The sequence below is a fragment of the Schistocerca serialis genome, chromosome 1 (genome assembly GCF_023864345.2).
Source record: "Schistocerca serialis cubense isolate TAMUIC-IGC-003099 chromosome 1, iqSchSeri2.2, whole genome shotgun sequence".
In the NCBI taxonomy this organism is placed as follows: Eukaryota; Metazoa; Arthropoda; class Insecta; order Orthoptera; family Acrididae; genus Schistocerca; species Schistocerca serialis.
In genome coordinates this window covers 721,805,032-721,830,241 of record NC_064638.1, presented here as the reverse complement: position 1 = coordinate 721,830,241, position 25,210 = coordinate 721,805,032, and the positions used below count along the sequence as shown (strand labels likewise).

The 25,210-nt window shown below is 38.9% G+C and overlaps 1 protein-coding gene across 22 annotated transcripts in view; it reads left to right on the top strand.

Moving 5' to 3' along the window:
- The first annotated feature begins 2,801 nt into the window (after positions 1-2,801).
- LOC126481406 (sex determination protein fruitless-like) overlaps positions 2,802-25,210 on the top strand; it is a 417,410-nt gene continuing 395,001 nt past the window's right edge. For 10 of the 22 annotated variants that reach the window (XR_007587575.1, XR_007587568.1, XR_007587570.1 and 7 more), the window contains exons 1-3: positions 2,802-3,010; positions 3,321-3,877; positions 13,071-13,265. Coding sequence is in view for 12 of the 22 variants with exons in the window: in XM_050105138.1 (XP_049961095.1) it covers positions 3,347-3,877; positions 13,071-13,265 (726 nt within the window). In the remaining 10 variants the exon portion in view is untranslated. The remainder of the gene's footprint in view (positions 3,011-3,320; positions 3,878-13,070; positions 13,266-25,210) is intronic. The other 12 variants (XM_050105153.1, XM_050105188.1, XM_050105161.1 and 9 more) reach the window with 9 other exon arrangements.

The window sequence follows — 25,210 nt, the reverse complement described above, 5'->3', positions numbered from 1 at the left end:
GCAGGACATATTGAATTTAAGTGACAAAAGAGAAGAAACAAAAATGTAACAAATAAGCAGGTGAAAGGGAATATGAATGTCTAAAGAATGAGACTGACAGAAAGTGTGAAAAGGGTAAGCAGTAGTGGCTAGAGAATGAATGTAAATCTATAGACACATGTGTAAGTAGAGGAAAGATAGACACCACCTACAGGGTAACTGAAGAGCCTTTGGCAAAAAGAGAAGCAGCTGTATGAATATCAAGAACTTAGATGGAAAACTCGTACTAAACGAAGAAGGGAAAGCTGAAGATGAAAGGAATATAGAGTGTGGCTATATGAGAGAAATAAATTCGAAAAAAGCAAAGAGGAAGGAGATGAAGATGAGATAGGATATATGATACTGTGATAAGAATTTGACAGGATACTGAAAGACCAAAGTTGAAACAAGGCCTCTGGAATGGATGGCATTCTGTTAGAATTACTGATATCTCTGGGACAGCCAGCCATGGCAAAACCATTCCAACTCGTGTGCGGGGTGTATGAGATTGGCAAAATAACCTCAGACTTCAGGGAGAATATAATAATCCCAATTCCAGAGAAATCAGGTGCTGATAGATGTGAATATTACGGAACTATCAGTTTAACAAGTCATGCTTACAAAATATTGACATGAATTATTTACAGAAGAATGGAAAAAATGGTAGAAGCCAACCTTGGGGAAGATCAGTTTGGATTTCAGAGAAATCTAGGAACACGTAAGGCAATACTGACGCTCCAATTTCTCTTAGAAGATAAATTAAGGAAAGGCAAACCTATGTTTATAGCTTCTGTAGGTTTGGGGAAAGCTTTTGGCTGTGGTGACTGGAAAAACCCTTTAAAATTGTGGAGGTAGCAGGAGTAAACTACAGGGAGTGAGAGTTAAAGTACAACTTTTAAACAAATCAGACTGCAATTATAACAGTTGGAGGGCATGAGAGGAAAGCAGTGGTTACGATGGAAGTGAGCCAAGAATTGTAGCTTATCCTCAATGTAGTTTAGCCTGTTCATTGAGCAGCCTGTGAAGGAAAGCAAGGATAAATTTGGAAAGGTCATTAAAATTCAGGGAGATGAAATAAAAACTTTGTGGTTTACCGATGTCATTGTTATTCTGCCAGAGACAGCAAAGGAGTTGGAAATAGCATTGAAAAGAATTGATTGTTTCTTGAAAGGAGGATATCTGATAAACATTAGCAAAAGCAAAACTAAGATAATGAAATATAGTCGAATTAAACCAGGCGATGCTACAGGAATTATATTAGGAAATGAAAAAGTAAATAGATGCGTTTTGCTATTTGGCCAGTAAAATAACGAACGATGACTCAGGCAGAGAGGATATAAAATGTAGAATGGCAATAGTAAGAAAAGCATTTCAGAAGAAGAGAAATTTGTTAACATTGAATATAAATTTAAATATTATGAATTCTTATCTGAAGACATTAGTGTGGAGTGTAGTCATGTACAGAAGTGAACCATGAATTATAAGGAGTTCAGATAAAAAGATAATAGAGGGTTTTGAAATGTGTCACTGCAGAAGAATGCTGAAGATTAGATGGATAAATCGTGTAATTAATGAGGACGTACTGAACCGAATTGGGGATAAATTTTTTTGACATAACTTGACAAAAAGAAGGCTTTAATTGATTGTATATGTTCTGAGACATCAAGGAATCGTCAATTAAATGCTGGAGCGAAATGCAGGAGGTAAACATCGTAATGAGAGATAAAGAGACGAGTACAGCAAACAGGTTCAAATAGATATGAGTTCCAGTAGTTATTCCGGAATGAAAAGGCTTACACTGGAGAAAGTAGCGTGAAGAGCTGCATTAAGCCTGTCTTCAGACTGAAGACCACAACAGCAACATACGCACTCGGTAGATAAAAGTTGCAGAAAGAGAAAATCTTCATGTCAGTTATTATCCACATACTTCGAAGAGTGCAACGATAGAGCGATGAGGAGGCGATAAAATTTTATTTTTCGCTTGCATTATGTCTGTGATCCATATGAAATGAAATGAAACCAGCACCAACATAGTCCCAAATATGAAAAATATATACTGGTATTCATTAATGTAAATTACTTTACTGTTTATTTAGAACAGATCAAAATAATTGGTGACATTGAAAGATTAATAACTGAAGAAAACACTACAAAATAAGTTATAAGAATGTAAGATTGTATTTGGAATGAATGTTAAAATGAAATTGAAACCAAATTTATACTGCAAATTGGACAAAATACGCAATTTTCTCAGTGTCAACAATACTACACATTTTTCGTATTATTATATCATCACAATGCGAAAATATTGTCAAGAAATGCCGCTTAGTAGCTATAAGCTAAATGGTTCCACACTGGTGTACAATAAACACTTTCACAGGTGTGCCATAACGAACAAGCACTTAATTTTATATGTACCGTACGACGTCACGTTAATGTCAGCAAAATGGTTGAGGATATTTTCTTTACCGAATCACTAGAAAATAAAAGAAATTAATCGAAGTGTGATGCTAGAAAAGTGACCTACTTTAAAGGATATTACGCTCTACTCCTGAGGTTGGAGCAAGTCGATTTTCTGCTTCTTTTAAGTGCCGTATAAACTTCATTTTAAAGATAATTATATATTTTTATACATACAAAACCCAATTTTGAGATAAAATAATTGCTCAGACTTTTTGTTGTGTTTTTATGGTTTTGTCAATTTGGATTTTTACAAACATGTTGAAACGAAAATTGAATGACAGTATTGTGGATCATATCAACAGGAACTGTGTTGCTACAGAAAGAGACTTGAATTCTGTTTTCTTCAGAGTCTTATACGGAGGAAAGAAATGAAGTAAGCTTTCTCGTTTACGGTTTCTGTAATAACTTAATTGCCCATATAATCGAAAATGAATTATTTGACTTCTCGACGTGCGGCAGGGTGCCCAGAATATAGGGGGCAGTGACCTTCAGGAAGAGTGGTGATGTTATTGCAAAAAGTTTGCAGGAGGTAAGTAATTGTTTGTAAATACGAAGAAAGCTAAGGAAACACTTGTCAAGTACTCATAAGCTAATAGTACTCAGAAAAAGACTTAAATTTTCGATTGACTGTGACTAGTCGTCGTACAATGTGATGTTTTGATTATTAAGATTTCTTGGAACTCTTTAATGGCGGTTTCACATTATGCTAGGAGCTATTATCCCAATAAGCGTAGCATTTTCATTATTGATAGTAACTTTCTAAATTCCAATTCCGTTCACTATGTAGGCACTTGGAACAAAAGTATGATGATACACTGACAGTCAATGCTTATTTCCAGATTCCAACCAGCTTTTGTTAGAAATCATGGATCAACAATTCTGCCTGCGATGGAACAATCATCCGACTAATCTTACAGACGTATTGAGCAATTTGCTACATAGACAGGCCCTTGTTGATGTTACCCTGGCCTGTGAAGGTGAAACGTTTAAAGCGCATCAGACAATCCTATCAGCCTGCAGCCCTTACTTTGAAAGAATTTTCCTACAGAATACTCATCCTCATCCAATAATATTTCTGAGGGATGTCCATTACACAGAAATGAGGGCCTTATTGCAGTTCATGTATAAGGGAGAAGTGAACGTTAGTCAGAGTTTGTTACCGATGTTTTTAAAAACTGCCGAAGCTTTGGAAATTAGCGGTTTGACGCAAGGTGCTGTAAAGAAACCCGAAGACAGGACAAGTCCCACTCCCGCCGTCTCTCCAGCAAGAACAACGATCGAAGAACGAAGTAGTGCCGGTAGTCCACCACCAGAGAAAAGGAAAAGAAAGACTTCTGGAAGTTGTGAAGTTCCCATGACTGGGAACAATAATGAACGATTCCTGGGAGATACACAGGTGAGTAACTTCATTTATTTAATAATAATTACTCTTGGATTTATAGTTACAAATGTTTTGTTTACAATATTAGTTATAGGTGTGTCGTGTTGTAGTTTTGTTTAATGATAGTAGTTTGTTATTTTATCTGGTTTTGCTAGAACACTATTCTTCTTACCCCTTTTGTTCCTTTTATGGATATGACACATTTCTTTTGGAGGTAAATTTACCGTTTGAGGGGAAGTAAACTATTTAACATCCAAGCTTTTGGTGGCATATTGTCAAATGTAAAAATAATGTTAAAATTGCTTTTAATAAGCAGAACTGTTAACAGGGCAGGTGGGCCTACAGTGGGAAGTGTGAGTGAGACTTGAGGAATGTACATGGCATCAGCAGTAGATACTTCTCTGCATGTTGTTACTTTTCAATTGGATAAGATAATAATAAACAAAGAATACCCACTGCCACTTTGACAAATTCATTAATGAGTCCTAAAAGTTGCCTACGTGATAGAAGTCAGTTACTGGAACTTAAGTACTTGAAATATAGCAGATTGCATGAAACCTTTGATATCACTTCACCACCTCATAACCACATTGTCACCTTTCAGCGAAAGGGATACATTGCAGATCAATGTCGCCACAGTTAAGATTTCATTTTCACAGTCTTTAGTTTTCCCAGCTACAACTAAATTGTCAGTTTTCAAACTATAGCCTACTTCTGGCTACAGTACAGATCAATCTATTACCAAAGACTAAATTCCAAAAAATTAGTGTCGTCAGTGACACATTCTCTTTCTCCTTGTATGTGTACAGCATCACACAATCATTGGAAGAAACTGACATCTGGTATTGATAGGTTGACCTGAAGCTCTATCCTGTTTGCAAAGAAGGATACGTCTCAGTGTTGAATAGCACGATATCAGAAAAGTGTTTCACACATACTTTTACAGTTAAACAATTTATTTTAATTGAACCTCCAATATTGGACATAAGATTTTATCATGAAATAATCATGTGGACTGTGACATCATAAGTGCAAAGAGAGAGTCTGTGTCATAATTTGAACTGTAAGTTGTGTAGTACACTAATCTGTGGTCTTTGTTAGGTGGGAAGGTATTAATCTGGGTGGGAGTTGATGAAGACAATGAATGTAATGTCATGAGAAAATTGCAGTTCTTGTTATGACATATTTTACATGCACATCCTCCCCCCCTTCCCCCCCCCCCCCCCCTAAAAAAAAAGTTGGTTTATGTCTGCCACATTGATGGCATCGTGGGCCAAAGTAGACGTAGTTGTATGGGGGAATTCAGTAAAACCATTTATTGAATAACCTAATTGAATAACCTAGTGGTATGGGTTAATTACATATTTTTATTCATTACATAACCTACATGGCCATTTAAAATTGAAGTGAAATAAAATTTCCTTTAAGAATAAACTTCTCATACAATGTTGGATGGAACATTGGTATTAACCAGTAAAATAATTCTTGGATTATGAAACACAGAAATTGTAAATTGAAATTTTTACTACATAAACTGATAATGTATTTTTGTAGTTTATAATTGGGCCAGCCCATTGCAAGTGGTCTGGTTTTGGACATGTTCTCCACTTGATCACCTCAAATTTCATTCAGATTTTGTGTGCTGGATTGTTTAAAGATTAAATGTAGTTATACAAATCTTTGGTCTAGGCTATGTGATACATTATAAATAATAGTCTCTTATATCAAACAAGAAAAACGTCATGGCAACATTTCAAAAATTTCAGTGGATGATTGTGGCATAACTGTGTAACTTGGCAAGTGATTTTAACAGTTGTCATTGTGCATATTCTGTAAGGCTTATGTCATTTGAGTCTCTGTTTTTGCTCCAAGCAGCACTAATTAATGGACAAATTTTGTGATAACAAAATTTCTCACAAGTTTTAAATATCTTGATCTTTTCATGTAGTTTGCTTAATAGGCTGTGCTTTAGTAACTTTGCCAGCTGGTAAATTGTTTATAAAACATAAAAATTTTATCACTTTTGGGTTTATAGTTTTTGAGATATAAGGGGCTCGAGTTAACAAAAGTGAGGTTAAGAAGAGGTAGGTGGAAGAGTATGGGAGGGCTGTGACTCACACCTGGACAGCTCAATCAGTAGAGCAATAGCGCACAAAAGCTAAAGGTTTTGGGTTCAAGTCTTTGTCCGGCACACAGTTCTAATCTCCCAGGACACTTCAGTTCATTAAGTAGATTAGAATAGTAATTCTGAGTTCCTGAATCAAATCAGAGAGAAAAGAAAATTATGATACAGATTGACTAACAGAATGAATTTTTTGTTATGAAAACTGCAGAGATGAGACAGCCTGGACAGGATAGACGATCACGGACAGCTGCATCAAACTAGTCTTTAGACGAAAAACAACAACAACAACAACAACAACAGTATTGAAACTTTACAGAACAACAACTTGTTTTATTTACATTCCAAGACAAAATAAGTGATATACATGTACAGACAAACAAATGATTACGATTTCAGAAAATTGGATGATTTATCCAAGAGAAATACCTTCACAGATTGAGCAAGTCAGTCATGCAGTGATCAATCTCTAACCCTTATGCAAGCAGTTATACAGCTTGACAATGATTGGTAGAGTTGTTCGATGCCTTGCTGAAGGATATCATGCCTAATTCTGTCCAGTTGTCATGTTAGATCTCAAAATCCTGAACTTGTTGGAGGGCCCTGCCCATATTTCTCCAAACATTGATCAAGCAACCTTGTTGGCCTAGGTAGTGTTTGGCAAGCAGTAGAAACACTCAACACATGCAGGCAGGCATTATATTGCTGAAATGTAACCCCAAGATGGTTTGCTATGAATGGCAACACAGTGGGGTGTAGAATATTGTTGACGTACTGCTGTGCTGTGAGGGTGCCACAGATGACAGTCAAAAGGGGTCCTGTCAAAAGAAATAGCATACAAGACTATCATCCTTGGTTGTTGGTCTGTACTATGGGCAACAGTCAGCTTGATATCCTATTGTAGTTAGGAGCATCTCCAGAAACGTCTTCGCTGTTCATCAGGGTTAAGTGAGACACACCTGTTCTACCCCAGTCAATGAGATTCCAGGCTGAAAATATGTCTGGAGACACCCCAGACAGTGGCGGGGTACCAATCTGACTGTTGCCAGCCATATGCCGTGACAGCAAGGTGCCATTTCTTTTCGCAGCAAGACCCTTTGATTCTTGTCTGTGACACACGTACAGCACAATGTTATGTTGATGATATTCTACAACGTTTAGTTGCCCTTAATGGAAAGCCACCCTGGACTTACATTTCAGCAAGCTAATGCCTGCCCACACATGGTGAGAATTTCTGCTGCTAGTCCTTGTGTTTTCCAAACCCTGCCTTGGCCAGTGAGGTCGTGGGATTTCTCCTTAGCTGAGAATGTTTTGAGCATTATGAGCAGAGCTCTTCAACTAGCTCAGGATTTTGATGAAATAATATACAATTGGACAGGATTTGGCATGATATCCCTCTGGAGGACATCCAACAATTCTGTCAATCGGTGCCGAACCGCATAACTGCTTGCATAAGGACCAGATGTGAACAAATGCTTTATTGACTTGCTCAATTTGTAAAGCTCTTTCTCTTGATTAAGTTATCCAGTTTTTCTGAAATTGTCATCATTTTTATGTCTAGATGTACATCGCATCTGCTTATTTCTGTCCCATTTGGACAAGTCCTTCATAGTGCGTCATAGAAAATATTTTGTGGAGGAAACAGTGCTCTTTTAAATGATTAATTTGTGAAGAATGAAGCATCCCTTTTGAGATACAAGTTTTTAAATTAATGTACTTTTGCATTTTTTTTTCAGCTTTAGCCCCCTGTATCACAAAAACTAAGCGATAAAGACAAAAGTAACAAAACTTGCTCGGATGGAAGCAAGCTTCTAGACACGGTCAGCAAAGGGGAGCTTGCTAAGCCAACAGTGTGAAGTGATCACAATACTTAAACTTGGCAGTAATTTTATTTTGTCCCCAAAAATTTACTGACTGCTTTGAGTGCCACTTGGAACATAGGTAGAGAATTGAATGACGTAATTCTTACAGAATACGCACAGTGCAAACTATTAAACCATCTTGCCAAGTTTCACAGCTTTACCACAGTTATTCACTCGCATACAGCACTTCAAACTTGGCTAAACTTATCAAAATGCTGCGGCAACATTTTACTGCCCATTACTCGGGATCCTTTCCACTCCTCCTAAAGTTGTGTTCCAATCTCCACAATATCCTAGTCCATCCCTGTAACACTCCCAATCCCCACCCCTTGCCACAGGGATCGTATCCATGTGGAAGACCCAGGTGCAAGACCTGCCCATTCAGCTCACCCAGCACTACCTCTTCCAGTCCTGTCACAGTCTTTTTCTACCTCATCAGAGGCTGGGCCACCTTTGAAAGCAGCCATGTCGTTTACTAGCTCTGCTGCAATCATTATTGTAAAGCTTTTTATGTTGGTACAGCTACTGTCCAGCTATCTACCAGGACGGCCACTGTCAAACTGTGGCCAAGTGCAAAGTAGACCACCCAGTGGCATGCTTGATTTCAATGGCTGTTTCACATTGTGGCCCATCTGGATCCTCCCGTCTACCACAGCCTCTCTGAATTGTTGTGCCTGGCCTTGTCCTGCTGCCTTCTAGTCCTGTATGCTCCACCAGACAGAAAGGTCTTCCCTCTCACTACTGGTACCCTGCTATCCCTCTCTGTTCCCTGCGCTGCTTTCATTCAATGCCTATTCTGAAGAAGACTTTGGATGAAAGTTCAATTTGTATAGTCTTTTCAATGTACCTGTCTGCAACACAGTGTGTTACATTTATGGTGAGTAGCATTCTGTATTTTTCGTAAATTGTTGATGTTTCAAACTGGTCTTTCCCCAGTTTAAATTCTCGTGAGTATGAACACTTAAAATTTTTGAAGTTCTCGCCCTGTTTTATTATTTCCTTGCCATGTGTTACACTTATTGGTTTAGTACTTCTAGCTGTGCAGAACTGAATGTGTTGTTTCTTTTTTCTTTGAGTGAGACTATTTACAGAAAATGAATTGGTGACACTGTTAAGAACATTGTTTTCTATTTCTTATGTTGCTGTCTGTATAGTTGTATTGATTCCAAAAACATTGATTATGTGAAACCCAACTTACACGTTTCTCACATGGCAATAACCAAAAGCTTTGGATCAAGGCAGTCAGGTATCAGTGTTTCTTGATTTCAGAAATAGTCCAGTAATGATGTCACAAAAAAGGCCCTTTGCTTGCAGAAAGTGCGGTAGAAGATTTTATTTTTTAATCTTGTGTATATAGTTGAGGGTGTGTAGAATCCATTAAAGCCTCATGACAAATTTGTGTGTGTGTGGGGGAGGAGGAGGGGGGGGGGGGGAATTGGCACTCTTTTCAGATTGTCATCTTTTACTTGGAACTCGTGCATCCTACTGAAAACATTACCATTACCAAAATGAAGGAGTGTTAAATTTTGTGTTGAACCACTACTTAAATGTCAGTCGGTGCAGCCATTGGGTTGGAATCAGTTAGCGAAAATCCATCATTTTTTTTCTGACTTGGCTAAAAAATTTGCTCGAACGCCCTTAGCTAAAACGCAGCTGCTCTAAGTTAAAAATTGCAAGTTATCAAAGGTGTAGAGCTTGAAATTTCGTTTTTCTGTTTCAGGCACTGTTTAGCGTATTGGGGTTCAAATGCAGTAATAGTATCTGTTTTATAAGGATTAAGTGCAGCTGGCATCTCAGCACACTAGCAGCATGTAGTCTTTCTAGTTCAGTATCTCTTAACTCAAATTTAATCAGTTTCACTTTTTATAGGGATGTCTGCTAAGTTTCTCCCAATTAGCATTAATTTTCTCACCACAACAGAAGTAGTGTTTATTAAAATCAAATTCATTCTTGTATGATCGAAGATGGGAAGTTGAAGTGCACAGTACTTGTCGGAAGTAGTACAATAACTCAAAACTGATTAGACTGTCTTTGAAAATATAAGTAAACAAAAGGCCCTGCACCTTTACTTACAAGAGATGCTCACATGGGAAGATTGAAAGGGTGCTGCTGAATTCAACACATTTACAACTGAAGGCTACTTCACCACTAGGCGAAGTGATAAATTTTGAAGTGGCTTATGGTCTGATATCAAAACAGAGCTAACTTTCATGAAGACAATGAAAACACTAGGTAGCTTAACTCACAGACATGGTTTTCAGATTCTTTGCTCACAAAGTGGGCTTCAGGATGGCATCCTTACATGATATTTGTCAGAAAACTGAAGAATTCTGTGGTGTATCATCAGGAACAAGCGAGCAGCATGTGGGTTTACGAGCTTTTTTTGACGAGCTTCATGCAGAGATCGAAATATAGCAGACAGTGACAAACTGAATGATTGGAAGTTGAAAGACTGACATTTTCCAAAATTTAATCCTTATGTTTGTAAGCAGTGATGTCATTGGTGATGAATTGTAGATTGTCATGAAGCATTAGTAAAAGGAATTAAAGGGATCAGCACAATTAAAGGAGAGAACTTTAAAAATGTCTCATTTAAATATGATTCCAAGGGTCTAACACTTGCATCTTGCACTACGGCTCTCAAGATAGGGAAGAAGAGGATTCCTACCATAAACCCTTTGACATTGCTTCACAGACTATGTGTTATCAGCCAGTTTGATACAGACTTGAAATTCTGTTTCTCATTTGAACTTTCCCACAGCACTATTCACAGAAGTGCTTTCACACCTCTCCAGCAGAATTAAGTACCCAAAATAAAAAGCTGTGTGGTGGATAGTGGTCACCTTCTCCATAAGGTTGAATGACACATCAAAGAAAAGTTTGGAACCATCTGGATGGAATATGAAAGCTCTTTGAGAAAGCACAATGGATCCAAAATAAGTTATATTCTATGGCTACCAAAGTGATGCTTAACAGAGGGGAACAAAGTGCTCTGAAAGATCATGCCGTTTATCAATACCAGGTTCTTCATCAGATATCATTTTTGATGAAAATAAAAATGCTGCAGTCACACAGAAGAAATTTCTCGCAAATGAGAGCAACAAGAACCACCTGATATTGATGCTCATGTGAAAATTTGAGGATGGAAGTATTAAAAGTGCTAAGGCAGAAGAAGATGGGGATTCATTAATTGTGGAAACAGCTGTTTCCCAAGTTGCTGAGTCTGACAATGTGAGCGAGGACATTGACATGCTTGTTCTCCTAATCGGTCGAGGAAACAACTTGTACTTCCATAAACCGGGAAAAGAGAAATGAGCAAGATTGTGGCATTCCAGTAATTCCTTCAGTTTTGATACTGCATTTGTCCTTTTCAGTCGTGCCGTACAGGATGTGGTACCACATCCCTTTTTTTTGCCAAGGAAAAGGGATATTACTAAACCTTACAGAGCAACAGCCACACCTCAGTGCTCAGTGCAAGCTGCGGAACTTGCTAAACCCTCAGTCTCTCAATATGTAATAGCCCAGGCAGAAGAACAGCTGATGTTATCACTGTATGGGAGTTCCAAATTGCGACTTCGTATGAGTGTAGTGTAAAGTCTGCCACGAGAAAATGTTTAAGACTTGAAAGATTTCTGCCAGGTGCAATCTTAACTGGGAAGAAAATTGATCCATGCCAGCTGGGTTGGAAGAAAAACTTAGCAGGTTTGTTTGCTGTGGGTATGACTAAAAATGCTGATTGTGACATGTGAGTAGGTCATTCAACACAAAATTTAATGCTCTTTAATTCTGCTAATAGTAAAATATTCATTAGGGTGCTTAATCCCGAGTTATAGGCGAAACCTTGAAAAAATGTCAAAATTTCTTGGTTTTTTGATATATCAAATTTTCCCGAGGGTTTTATAGGCCGAAAACTTGGATTTAACATACTCTCAACTATATGCACAAAAAAGGAAAAAAAATCTTCTACCTCATTTTTCGTGAGCAAAAAGTACCCCTTACTGGACTAAAAATCATTTGATTCAATGCCACACTTGTGGTGGTGGTGGTTGTTGGGATGTTTAAGGGGGACTAAACAGCTAAGGTCATCAGTCCCCCACCACACTTTATGCTTATTGTGGAAAGCACGATCATATGTGAAATTCGTGACTGGATTGTGGACTTTTTGGTAGGGAGGACACAGCATATTATCTCAGATGGAGAGTCATTGTCATATGTAGAAGCAAATTCAGGTGTACTACATGGAAATGTGATGGGATCCTTGCTGTTCATGTTGTATATTAATGACCTCTGTGAACATGTTAATAGTAACCTCAGATTTTTTGAAGACAATGCAGTTATTTGTAATGAAGCACTGTCTGAGTGGAGCTGCATAAACATTCAGATCTTGATAAGATTTCAAAATGGTACAAAAGATTGACAACTTGCTTTAAATGTTCGGAAATATAAAATTGTGCGCTTCACTCCTGTCACTATGACATCAGGGACTCACTGTTGGAATCGGCTAACTAATGCAAATAACTATGTCTAACATTTTATAGGGATATGAAATGCAATGATCATATAGGATCAGTTGTGGGTAAAGTAGGTGTTATAGAGTTCGGTTTATTGGTAGAATACTGGGGAAGCACAATCAGTCTACAAAGGAGATTGCTTACAAATCACTAGTGCGACCAATTCTAGAATATTGTTGAATTGTGTGGGACTTGTACCAAATAGGGCTAACAGGTGATATTGAATTTGTAACAAAATAAAAATATGGAAATGGGAAAAAAGGAGGAGAAAGGACAGGGGGGGGGGGGGGGGGGGGAATCCTGCAGCTTTATGTGTGTTATCCATTTGGGTGTGAAAAACAATGTGTTACATTTAGAATTTAAGAAATTTTTCAAGCACCTATCTGTCTGAAACTTTTCTGTACCTGTGATGTTTAAAGCTCTTCTTACCTTGCTACTATATTAGGGAGATAAAGGCATTTGCCATATGTAATAATGTGACGCAGGCAGAAGCCATAAGTTACTGTGTGTGGTATAATTACGTAGTTAAACTTTTTTCAGTCAACTAATATGCCTCTAAAGTAAGATATTGTTTTCAGGTTGATATGCCACCTGATCTTCAAGTACAAACAGGAAATATAATTTTAAATAATAAATTCCATTTTATAATAGGCTGTTACTGTGTATCTAAAATTTGATTGCTAATTATTTTTCATCTTTTATGAAAAATGCAGATGCCCCCACAGTGTAGTTACAAAACGAGCAGTGCGCCAGCTCCTCTACCTAAACTCCACCCCATATCATCAGAAGTAGATGAAGTTGTGGATATTGCATCATCACCTCCACCAATCAAGGAAGAAGTTGACTCAAGTCCACAACCTGATTTTAAGGAGTCTTTCCATAATGCTGGAGACATAAAACCACCTCCTGTAAGTATATTATTTGTGTGCAATTTCTTTGTAATGATTCTGCAAGCAAGCTGTGATTCATTAATTTACTGGTACTGTAATAGGATATTCATTGGCCTTTATGGTGTATGAGACAGTTGATTCAGTGATAGAGATTTGAAAGAATGATTATGATATGTGCTAAATGTATGTAGTGGAAAAAGGGTTTAATATTTATATTTTCTTATGTGAATGTTAACTCTGTTGTAACACATTATATTAGTTTGAAAATACGGTGGACTAGGATCTACATTTTAGAAGAAAACAGCTTTAATCAGTAAATTGTTTAACCTCCTAAGATTACACTCCGGCTTTACCTGACTCTTTCCTGAAAGGTAAGAGAATTATGTGGGACATTCAATATGCAATGCACCACATTTTCTTCTCATCAAATTTTGATTCGAATATGCATCGCTTGTGTAGAGGAGCAACTGAAAGCAAATAAATCACCACATCCGGATGCAATCCTGGTTTGGTTTCACAAAGAGTTCTTTACAGCATGGACCCCATACTTAACTTGGATTTATTGCAAATCTCCCACCCAGTGTAAAGTCCCAAGTGACTGGAAAAGAGCATAGGTGACTCCTGTATGTATGAAGGGTAATAGAACGGACCTGCAAAATTACAGACCAGTATCTTTAACATTGATTTGCTGCAGAATACTTGAACGTATTCTCAGTTCAAATAGAATAAATTTCCTTGAGAGGGAAAAGCTTTTGCCCACAAAACAGTACAGTTTTAAAAAGTATCGCTCGTGTCAAACTTAGCTTCACCTTTTTGCCCTTTTTTCGCATGAGAGCCTGTGTACCATGGATGAAAGGCAGTAGGTGATTTCACATTCCTAGATTTCAGTCAGGCATTTGAAAAATGCCTCACTGCCACTGTTAACGAATGTGCAAACATACGGATTAGGTTCCCAGCTGTGTGAGTGGCTTGAAGACTTCTTTAGTAACAGAGCCCATTATTTATCCTGAACAGTGAGTGTTCATCAGACATGAGGGTATCATCAGGAGTGCCCCAAGGGAGTGTGATAGGACCACTGTTATTTTCTATATACATAAATGATAGGGCGAATGGAGCAAGCAGCATTCTGCGGCTATTTACTGATGATGCCGTGATGTAAGGGAAGATGTTGTCATTAAGTGTGACTGTAAAAAATTCAAATTGGTTGTGATGAATAGAAGCTAGCTCTAAATGTAGAAAAATTTAAGTTAATGCAGATTAGTAGGAAAACTGAATCCATAATCTGTGAGTGTACAGCATTAGTAGTGTGCTGCTTGACACAGTCACATCACTTAAATATATAGGCAAAGCAATATGAAATGGAATGAGCGTTTAAGGATTGTAGTAGGGAAGGCAAATGGTTGACTTAGGTTTGTTTATTGGGAAAATTTTGGGAAAGTGTGGTTCACCTGTAAAGGAGACCACATATAAGACATTAGTGTGACACATTGTCGACTGTTTGAGTTCTTGTCTTGGGATCCACACCAGGTTGCATTAAAGAATGACATTGAAGCAGTTCAGAGGTGGACTGCTTACCGGTGGGTTTGAACACCGGAGGAAAGGCGATATTCTTTTCGACAAGCACTATTGAGAAAATTTAGAGAACTGGAATTTGAGGTTGATCGTAGAATGATTCTATTGTTGCCAGCATAAATTTCACATAAGGACCACGAAGATAAAATTAGGGTTAATATGGAGGCATGTAGACAGTTGTTTTCCCCACTCTATTTGCTAACAGAAATTATTGATACCGATACAGGTTACCCTCTGCCATGCAACATACAGTGGCTTGTGTAGTGTGTTTGTAGGTGTAAGTGTAGGGGTAGAAGTAATGGGAGCTCAAATCAGAACTAATGAGTGAGCCAAAAATCATTTTAAAAACACACACACACACACACACACACACACACACACACACACAGTGTTCCAGTTCAATTCTGTGGTCCAGTAAGTAACTTAACTGTTGTATGTTAACACCAGTGTGCAGATGGTTCAGTAATAACATAACTACTGCCCAGCTGTTGGACTGAGTGTGTATGTCATGCAGTGGACTGACAGGCATGCACACCAATGTGACTTGTTTACTGTCTCCTCTGGAGTCATGGCCACGGAAAAAGGAACTATCTGCTACACAGCTGCTGCCACTTGCTTAGTGTCTCTCCATATTGATGGAATAACAGGATATTAGATCCCTGCCCTCTTCAGTCGGCCGAACGGAACATTTTCATCAGAGGTTAAACTGGGAGTGGCATTGTAGGGGAGGTGCTGAAGGGGTAGGAGAATTGGGCATCTGTGCCGATGGCTCAGTGGCGATTGGTGGAGGGGACAGGGACTTAGGGGTGAGTTCTTCTGGTGGGAATGGGATTCCCAGCAGCTGACTGAAGTGGTTCGACCTCTGTGATCTTCCTATAATCTGTTGCCACCTCTGGCTTATACCTGACTAATCATGGGCTGCGCAAAAATCAACTTTGCTGACCTTCTCAAAGAGGCTGTGTGGTAACTTGTGGTGACTGCCCTTTTTGAGGGTCCGTGCCCAGTGGGACTCATAATAACCTTGTCAGGTCAGCACACATCAGTAATTGTGGTTAGGCAGGGAAAAGATAATGTTTGTATTACAGTTGTTGAGCCTCTGGCACATAAACAGTGGATGATGGGAACACCAGTTTGGGGCCAAGAAGCCAGAAGGTGATCAGCTTGCAACCAAATTTTGTAGTGAGTAATATATTACAATTTGCAGTGACCACATACATCTGGCAAACACACCCACTGCAAGTTTGCACCCAGCCTAGTGCTTCCACGATAAAGATCAGACGCTATGGAGGTGTCACTGCTGATGGGTGCAGCTGTAGCAAATCAAGGATTAGGGGACTTCTTGGGCCATGTAGTATCTGTAATCCTATGGCACTCTGCATTGTACCTCTTGCCATGGCAGTCAAAGAGTAGGATAAAGCTTGCTTTTTCCTGTTTCCTCTCCATGTACGTACATAATTTTCCAAGACTGTGTACACAGTAAGTAACTTTGTGCATCCAATGGAGTAAAACATGCTGCAGTTAGGGGTACATACTTGCATTAACTAAGAAGCCAATTGTAAATAATATCTCTCTCTGTCTGCCCCCTCCCTCCCTCCCCCCCCCCCTCTCTCTCTCTCTCTCTCTCTCTCTCTCTCTCTCTCTCTCTCTCTCTCTCTCTCTCTCTCTCTCTCACCCTTTCCACCCTCCCCTTTCCCCTCCACCTTTCTCTCCCCTCCTCTCTCCTCCTCTCCTCCACCTTCCCCCACACACTATCAATCAGTTTCTGTCAATGTAGGTAACAGACAACTCCTACATTGGACACTGAAACTCTTACAGTTGAGGTAGGATCATTCAAAAAGAAATGAGCCAAAGACTGTAAACGAAAAACCTCTAATGGTATCAAAATGCCATTGCCTACACAGAACAAGATGTGCTCTCCATAACAGTGCTGAGGCTCCATACCTGCCCTAGAGGGACATGGGTGCATGCCAATGAGATGGCAGAATGAGCACATGCACACGTTGACCGTCCACTGCACTCAATAGTGCTGGGAACAGGGAAATAGGGCTTCAAAAGAAGAGCAAATGAGGGTGATGCATTTCCTTATAGTGGAAGAAGTCCAGGGAACGGAAATTCATTGAAGAATGACGCAAATGTATGGAGAACATTGAATGTCCATTGCAATTCCAGTGCTCAATCTGACTATGGGGCAGAGGCTGTCATCATAGCTTGCTAGTTCTCGTAATGAGGGCAACCACCTGCTGGACAAGAGTATTAATAGAGAGATGTAGCATTCCAGTTCATGCATCATCGGCCAGTGACATCTGTCCTTCCTCGTATCGCTTGTGCCCCACCTTGGGCCTCGTAACGGACATGGAGTACTCATTGTACACTTATGCCATTCTGTGATGAACTTCCATTACCTGCACTCCTGCTGCTGAAAGGAAATGCACTACACCCCTTTGCTCTTCTTTTGTAGCTTCCATTTCTCCGTTTTCAGCCAGCTAAGTGTGGTAGATGGTTAATGCGCACATGCTCACTCTTCCGTTACATGTCATGCCCACATCACTGATAGAGGTGAGTTTGGGGCCTCAGCACTCTTTATAAAGACCGCAGTGGCAATGGCATTATATTCCCTTCAACAGTTTTCAGTTTACAGTCTTTGACTCGTTTATTTTTTAATGACCCTTGTAAATGAACCTGTGTCACATTCTCAGTGTCCAAGCAAGGTGCCTTAGTGGGAATGAGAAAGATTGACAGATGTACTGCCCGCCTGAAGCTTTGAATTAGGCTTTAGGTAGGCCTAAATAATTTAATGAAATAGCTTTACTCTTCCTTGCGGGGTAGGGGGTCAGCATTCAAAGTACCATCTTGCTGTCCTGATTGAAGGTTTATACATTTCTTTACATAAATGTAAGTTAATGCTGGGATGGCTCATTTGACTTGATCATCACTGATATTGAAGATATATTCCAGTGATTAATAAGATGGTTCAGAAATGTTGATGGAAATCATCTTCCAGAAACTTGACACTTTCATCAGATTTAACTATTCTCAGCCATTGGTTCATAAACAGTGGCACCTTCTTCTTTAGTAACATGGATATGATTAACTTTTGATGGATAATTATCTAAGAAATTGAAAACATATTATGTTAGTGTTTCGCCATTAAATGTGGCTTTTGTGGCTGGCTATAATTTGTCACTGCATAATGTGAGCTTCTGAGTTGTCATGGCACAACATATTAATTATGTACATTCTATTAGCAGAATCACAAAAAATCTTATTGTCTACATTATTGGGATTTTAGGCAATGTTCTGTACATTCAGTATTACAGATCGCTGTTGCCATTCAATTTACTGCTATCACCCAAAGTATGGAAACTTCAGCAGGTTTTGGGAGGCTATCAGGTGCTCTTGGGACTAATATCTAATGCTGGTTTGATCACAATGGTAAAGAAAGGTGGGCTATAGAATGTTACAGCAGCAGTGGTTGTTGTAGAGAAGCTGGCCAGGAGTAGAAGTAACTAGTGAACACATAAATACAGTAACCAGAAGTTTTGCTTAGCTTGTAGCTTTCCCCAATCATTGTGAAGAAACTTAACAAGAGAACAAATAGCAGTAAAGTCCAGCTGTTCTGAGAGGGAAACTAAAGAGCATTGTGTGGTGTCAGATTCCTGCTCCCAACACATATGCAAACTATCAAAGGCTGACTAAGAATGAAGACTGTGACTGAGACTGGACCATGTAGCTGGCGCTGGCCACTCTACATTGCAGTGGCAGAGGGCACTTGTAGTCTGAGCTACTGAAGGCATGGCTCAGTGGGTGCACCTCATTGGATCCGCCGGTCGATGTGTGAGTGCTATTGGTGTCTGTTGTAAATGTATGTTTCTATTACCAGCAGTCAGGCGACGGTGGGGGTGGTATTGAACTATGATACCACAGCCATCTCCTTATTTGTTACTAACAGTATCATGAGTTACCAAAAGATGTTTTCAATCTCAGAGGTCTTGTGCAAGACTCATTTGTGCATTAATTGTGCTTCGTTTCTAGCAGCAAGCTTTTTATGGTTGTATTTACTACTATTCCACTGAGCCTTCCATTTTACTAAATACTGTAGTGAGCATTTATGTTTTCTTTATCATTTCCATCTAAATGTCAATAAAAGTTTTTCTTCCCTTATTTTTTAATGAAATGGTTATTTGGAAAACTACTATCTTGTCCCATATATTAGAAAGCTCTAGTAAAAAAAAGTATTTAATAAAGTTGAAACATCAGCAGTATGTTAGATGTTTTAATTAAAACTGGATTTTCATGGAAATGCTCTGTTCCAAATCGTGACTGTTGTGACAAGAATTTAGGTTCTGCATAAACAGGAATTCAGAGAATGAATAGGTAATCATTTTGTTCTATGTCTGATCCAAATGTACTTGATACTGTCTTTAAACTTCATAATTGGGTCATGGAGGTTTAGCTCTGAACTAAGTAAGGGCTAACTGAACACTTTTATACACACTGGGATGGAGGTCTTCAACCCCGAAACAATAAGTCTTGGTGGCTGACTAGGAACGTTTCTGTACATATGCGATTGATTTCATAAGTCCGGTAAATTTTCATGCAAGTATGGAACGTTTTTGTTGTGCCTTCATGGTTGGTAAGCTTGATTATTCCAAGAATCGTATAAAGAATTTCAATAATGTGCAGTGAGTTCATTGTTGACAGCTGTCTTAAATGGTCAGTGTGTCGACTGAGATTGAAAATAGGCGATACCAAGTTTTGTGCTGTTATTAAAGATTTTCATTTGAAGGGTTGGATTGTTGCAAAAATCAAAATAGAATTAGATGAAGTTCATACGGACTTTGCACTATTATTGAAGACCACTTATTTTTGGATTAATGAATTTAGACATGGTCGGACAGACACACAAAACGTAATGTGCTCCGGCTCTCCGGTTGACAGTACCACAAAGGAAATCACTGACAAAATCCACAATATGGTAATGCAAACCACCAAATAGAAATTCATAGAAATTTGTGAGATTGCTGAGGCTGTGGGCATCTCACCTGAGTGAGTGCAAAATATCTTGCACAGAGAGTTGGTTATGAAGAAGCTGTTTGTAAGTGGGTGCTGTGATTGCTCACAGTCGACCAAAAGTGCATCGAGTACAACATTTCAACACTTACGTCTGGCGATATTTAAGTCAGTCCGCAAGGCTTTTTGTGCCAATTTTTGACTGTTGATAAAACTTGGGTCCATCGTTACAAATCAGAGGCAAAATGGCAGCCAGGCGAAGGCTGGCGAAAGTGCACCGAAGAAGGCAAAGACCATCTTGGCAATTGCTAAGATGAGGGCCACAGTGTTTTGGGATTCCCAAGGAATAATCCTCATAGATTACTTGGAAAAAGACAAAACTGTAACTGGACCATATCATGCTTAGTTGTTGGATTGTTTGAAACGTGTTAATTGAAAAAAGAACAAGGCTGGCACGCAAAAAAAAGTGCTCTTCTGCCAGGATAATGTACCATCCCCATACATCAGTGATGACAGTGGAGGAAGTGCATGAATTGGGCTGTGAATTGGTTCTACATCCACCCTATTCACCAGACTTACCGTATTTACTCGAATCTAAGCCGCACCTGAAAAATGAGACTCGAAATCAAGAGGAAAAAAAAAAATGTTCTCGAATCAAAGCCGCACCTGCAATTTGAGACTCAAAATTTAAGGGGAGAGAAAAGTTGTAGGCCACACCTCCAAATTGAAACAAAATTGGTCCACTGTAACATGAGACACAATTTAGGTCGAATGGATGAAGATGCAGCTACAGTAGTTTGGTTCAAGTCGTAAGCTTAGCAGTTAAGCTTTACCAAGTAGCCATTGCTATGCGTCAGGCGCTCCGTCTGTATTTATACGGGTACCCTTCCTTTTCCGCGTGCTTCGTCTGGTTTGAATCTATTGCTCATTTTGCTTTGATCTGATAAGTGCTGTTCTCTTTGTTATTGGTGTTTACGTCTTTCTAAGCTGAAAATGCATTATTGTACTGTCATGCATTGTTTGTCGCATTCTGATGATGAGTGTTTACGACCTGTCGCTGCTCGCGGCATTGCTTGCTTTTGTGCGCGCTGCCGCCGCTTACAATAAAAAAAGAGAGGAATTGTCTCATTAGCAAAACAATGGCAAGAGACTGCTATTTGTTCTTACTTACACTGCTGATTTCTTTGATAATGGTCAACAAGAACCAAATAATAGACTGTGTATGACAGAAGATGTTCTGAAAGAGAGTTTAGCGAAAATTTTTCTCTGTTTGAAAATCATTGCAGACACCTCTTTAGTACATTATGTTCTGCACAGAAATTAGAGTCATCTTATATTTAAAAATCTAGTCAGTTGCTGTGCTTCATTTCTTTCTGTATCACTATTCAGCATGAGAATAGTATCAATATAAACATGGCATGGTATGTATATTCTTCCGCGTTTGCTGTTGTCTCACTCTAGTGTCGTAGTTTATTAGGCAGACAGGATTTAAATGAGAAAGCAGCAAACACGAAAGGATAATGGCATAATGTTTACATTCGTATTATTCTTATGGTGAAGAGAATACTGCATGTGATTTCACGATTCATAAAAGTTCCTGTTAGCAACCATCTCTTGTCACAGGTAGGAAAAAATTCAGAACGTAGAGTTGCTCATATTGACATACATCCCAAACAGTCTTGCCACTCGGATTTTCGTAGTAGATTTTTAGTGATTACTTCAAATGCAGAGTATGTTGTTGTCGTCTTCAGTCCGTAGACTGGTTTGATGCAGCTCTCCACGCTTTTCTATCCTGTGCAGTGCAGAGTAGCAACACTTATAAAGTAAGAATAAAAATAAGGTAGAAATTAAACGCTGAAATTTAAAACAAAATTTGGTTGGGTTTGTAATACATCTCATACGAAATGTTTAAAATATCAGTCATGATTCTGAATCACTATCTCTCGATTCTTTGTGGCTCATTTCTTCATACAGAGCATCGTCCTCCATACCATCTAGTGCATTGGATATCGAACATTTTTTAAATGCTTGTTGCACAGTCTGATTTGGAACACACTTCCATGCATCATAAATCCATTGGCACACTTGCGACAAACTTGTGCGTTTTACACGTCCTGTTGGTGTCAGTTGTCTGTCGCTTTTCGAAAGCCTGTGTGTGTACACGCGTTTAAGCTTGCCCTTAAATGGTTTATTCAAACAGACGTCAAGTGGTTGCAGAATTGACGTCATCCCATCTGGAATTACTGCCAAGTTCATTTTGCTTTCCTCTAATGTTTGTTTTACTGCAGGTGTTGTATGACGTGTGTATGCATCTAATACCAACAGAGTGCGTAAACCAAGCATTGTGCCAGGATGACGATTCCACACATGCTTAATCCATTCTAGCACCATGTCCTCTGTAAACCGCCCAGTTTCGTTTGCTCATGCAATTACAGTTTTGGAAACACTTCCGATTTTGGTAAAGTCTTTCACTTGGAAACTATGAATGGGAGTAATTTGTGTCCATCTGCTGTGCAAGCAAGCATGACGGACATCCGCTGTTTTACACTCCCTGATGTAAGAACACGTCTGTCTTTCTTTCCTTTGGCGTCAACCGTATAATTTGACGGCATGTCAAAAGACACGGGAGTTTGGTCAGCATTTCCTATCTGAACAAGAAGGTATTGCTTTTCTGTGCGCCGCCTAATTATGAAGCACTGAAATTCCGCAAGTATTTCTTAATAATTTTTCGGCAGCTTCTGTGAAACTGAAGCTCGCCTCCGAAGTGAAAAACCGCAGCACTTCATAAAGGGATCAATGCAGCTGCAACTAGCCTTAAAATTTTAGATTTTTTGCTCTCTAGCAGTTTCATGTGCCTTAATTTTTAAAATTTTGGCGATCACAGGTGGGAATGTCTGACACTTTTCCTTAACAAATTCATTTAAAATCACTTCTAGTGCAAGATTTTGGCCCACTAAACGCTTTCCTGCTACTTGAACATTCAAGTGATATGTCTCTCTGCAGTCGCCATCGCATGACGTTGCTCTCAACAATCCCGCGTTGAAGACTTGCAGCAAGATTAGAACTTTGTTCCCCTCTTGAATTTGGCGCTATAATGGAAGCGCTTCATTATGGCTCATTAACACCAACAAACACTTCACAAAATTCCGCAAGCAATAGGTGCTGCTACTTGAAATCTAAATGAGCCCCAGCGTATCAACTTGTGCAACAATCTTAAAGCCTTGTGCATTGTTGGTATTTTTGTGTAAAGAAATTTATTTTTGTTTCTATGAATATTTGAAAGGCTGCTACATTCGAAGATGAACAATATGGAATTTCTATTTACTTTGTTGGATAATGTTTGAAAATGCAGTGGTCGAAACTCGGGGCGGAGAAAAAAGCTTGTCTTCTACCTTTTTTTAAATTTATTTACTGACGCAGAGGTTTTGGCGCCAGTGTTTATCTTCGTGCCTGCAAAGCATGCCTGTGCAGCGCTACATACACTCGATGGCAGAAGTTAGTTGTGGCGGCACCTACCAACATTTTTCAGAACTCCTGCTTACTTTGCACTTGATTCTAAGCCACAAACAGTTCTTTGGATTACAAAAACTGGAAAAAAAGTGCGGCTTAGATTTGAGTAAATACGGTAGTCCCAGGTGACTTCTTCCTGTTCTGTAACTTGAATCATTGGCTTGCCGGAAAAAAATTTTCATCAAATGAGGAAGTGATAGTTGCAGTCAAAGAGTATTTTGCAGAGATTGTCAGAGTGACAGAACATATTTTTCTTATAGGCTGAATAAATGAGAGGATCACTTGACCAAGTGTGTATCCCTCAAAGGAGACTGTGTCGAGAAGTGAGGTGGATTGTTTACGAAACAAACATTTGTTCTTGCTTTTTTTTTTTTTTTTTCCAAACTTATCAAACCACACTCATACAGGGAGGGATGCAAAGAAGGTCTAGTCAGACAAGCACCCACAGATCAACTGAGACTAAAAGGACACCACAGAATGGCCTCGACTGCAGGAGAAGAAAATCCCCAATAACATAGGAGCAGAACAACAATCCCTGTGACTAGGGACCTGAAAATGTAGCATCTAGCTGTGGCAAAATTCACATATGTTGGTTTTATTTGTGAATGATTGGTCATACAGTTTTAAAAGGTTATAATGCTACATGCGTGAAAACAAACCCTTAGTGCTTCAAAATTGACTGTTTAAAAAAATGTGATGGTAGGGGAGCTTTTGACAGGAATGTTTGCTTTTGCAAAAATTTCAACAGGTTCTTTGTCTGAAATGGTCTTTGCTTGTTTCCTTCTTTTGGCTCTTATTTAAGCTTTCAGCAAATCGTTGTTACTGTTGAGAAGCTGAAGATCTATTTCGTGACATTATGTTTCTTTTCTCACTCAATTCGATACTTACATTATCCTCAGAATGTTAATTTCATCTTTTTGTGGGCATTCACAGTATTGTGACCCATAACTGACATGCTGTTATAGAAATGATAAGGCACATAGCTTGAAAAGAGAACCAAAAATAATTCTATTTGCGCATTAGGGGAAGAATTTTGGCATTATCAAAATACATTGATAGGTTTTGTCTCTATAGTGCAGAGTGCAGACACACTAAACTGCCAATCATCTGTTACCATAGACGAAATAGAATTATGACCATCTGAGGTGAGAGGAGTGGTGTTGGGGACAAGCCCCATCTTCTTCTTGCAAGGCAGCAACCTACACCTGTGTTTCGCATTTCTGCGAACTGAGATGGTCTTAGAACTGCAGATCCCTTCTGGTGTAGTATGAATTATAATTGAAGTCAGTGATGGATCAGGATTTGTCTCTTCACTTTCTTAAAAATAAGGAAAGAAAACAACGGGTTCTGCACAGCACAAAGCATTTGATAATGGCTAGCACACAGTTGGTATCTTGGGTCAGCAATATTGTAAATGAAGTAGTTCTAATTGGGGGATTCTGATGTGCAGTTGGAAAGGAAGACCAGTTTCAAAAATTTCATTGACATCTATCCTGCCCATAGTAGTACTATTAAAAATGGCAGAAGACATCTTGATGTGTGTGATGTCTCTGATCTCGAACTTATGTTTACTCAGTTCAAATCGCATCTCGGAAGGGGGGGGGGGAAAAAAAACTTTATGCTTTCCTTGAGAAGATTTTGGTAAATTCTGCCTTACAATATTGAAACTGAATATTAGGGAAATTATGAATGTAAAAGTGAGGAAAGGAACCAACCATGACTCAGGTCTCTTCTTTATATGGGGAGAAGGAAAAAAAACTGCCTCAGAATAAAGTTCTAAGAACAGACCCTGAAAAGTTAAATCAAAATTAAGCTAATTTTCGAAACACTAACCTGGTGGGATATCTGGAACAGTGTTGTACATACTGCAG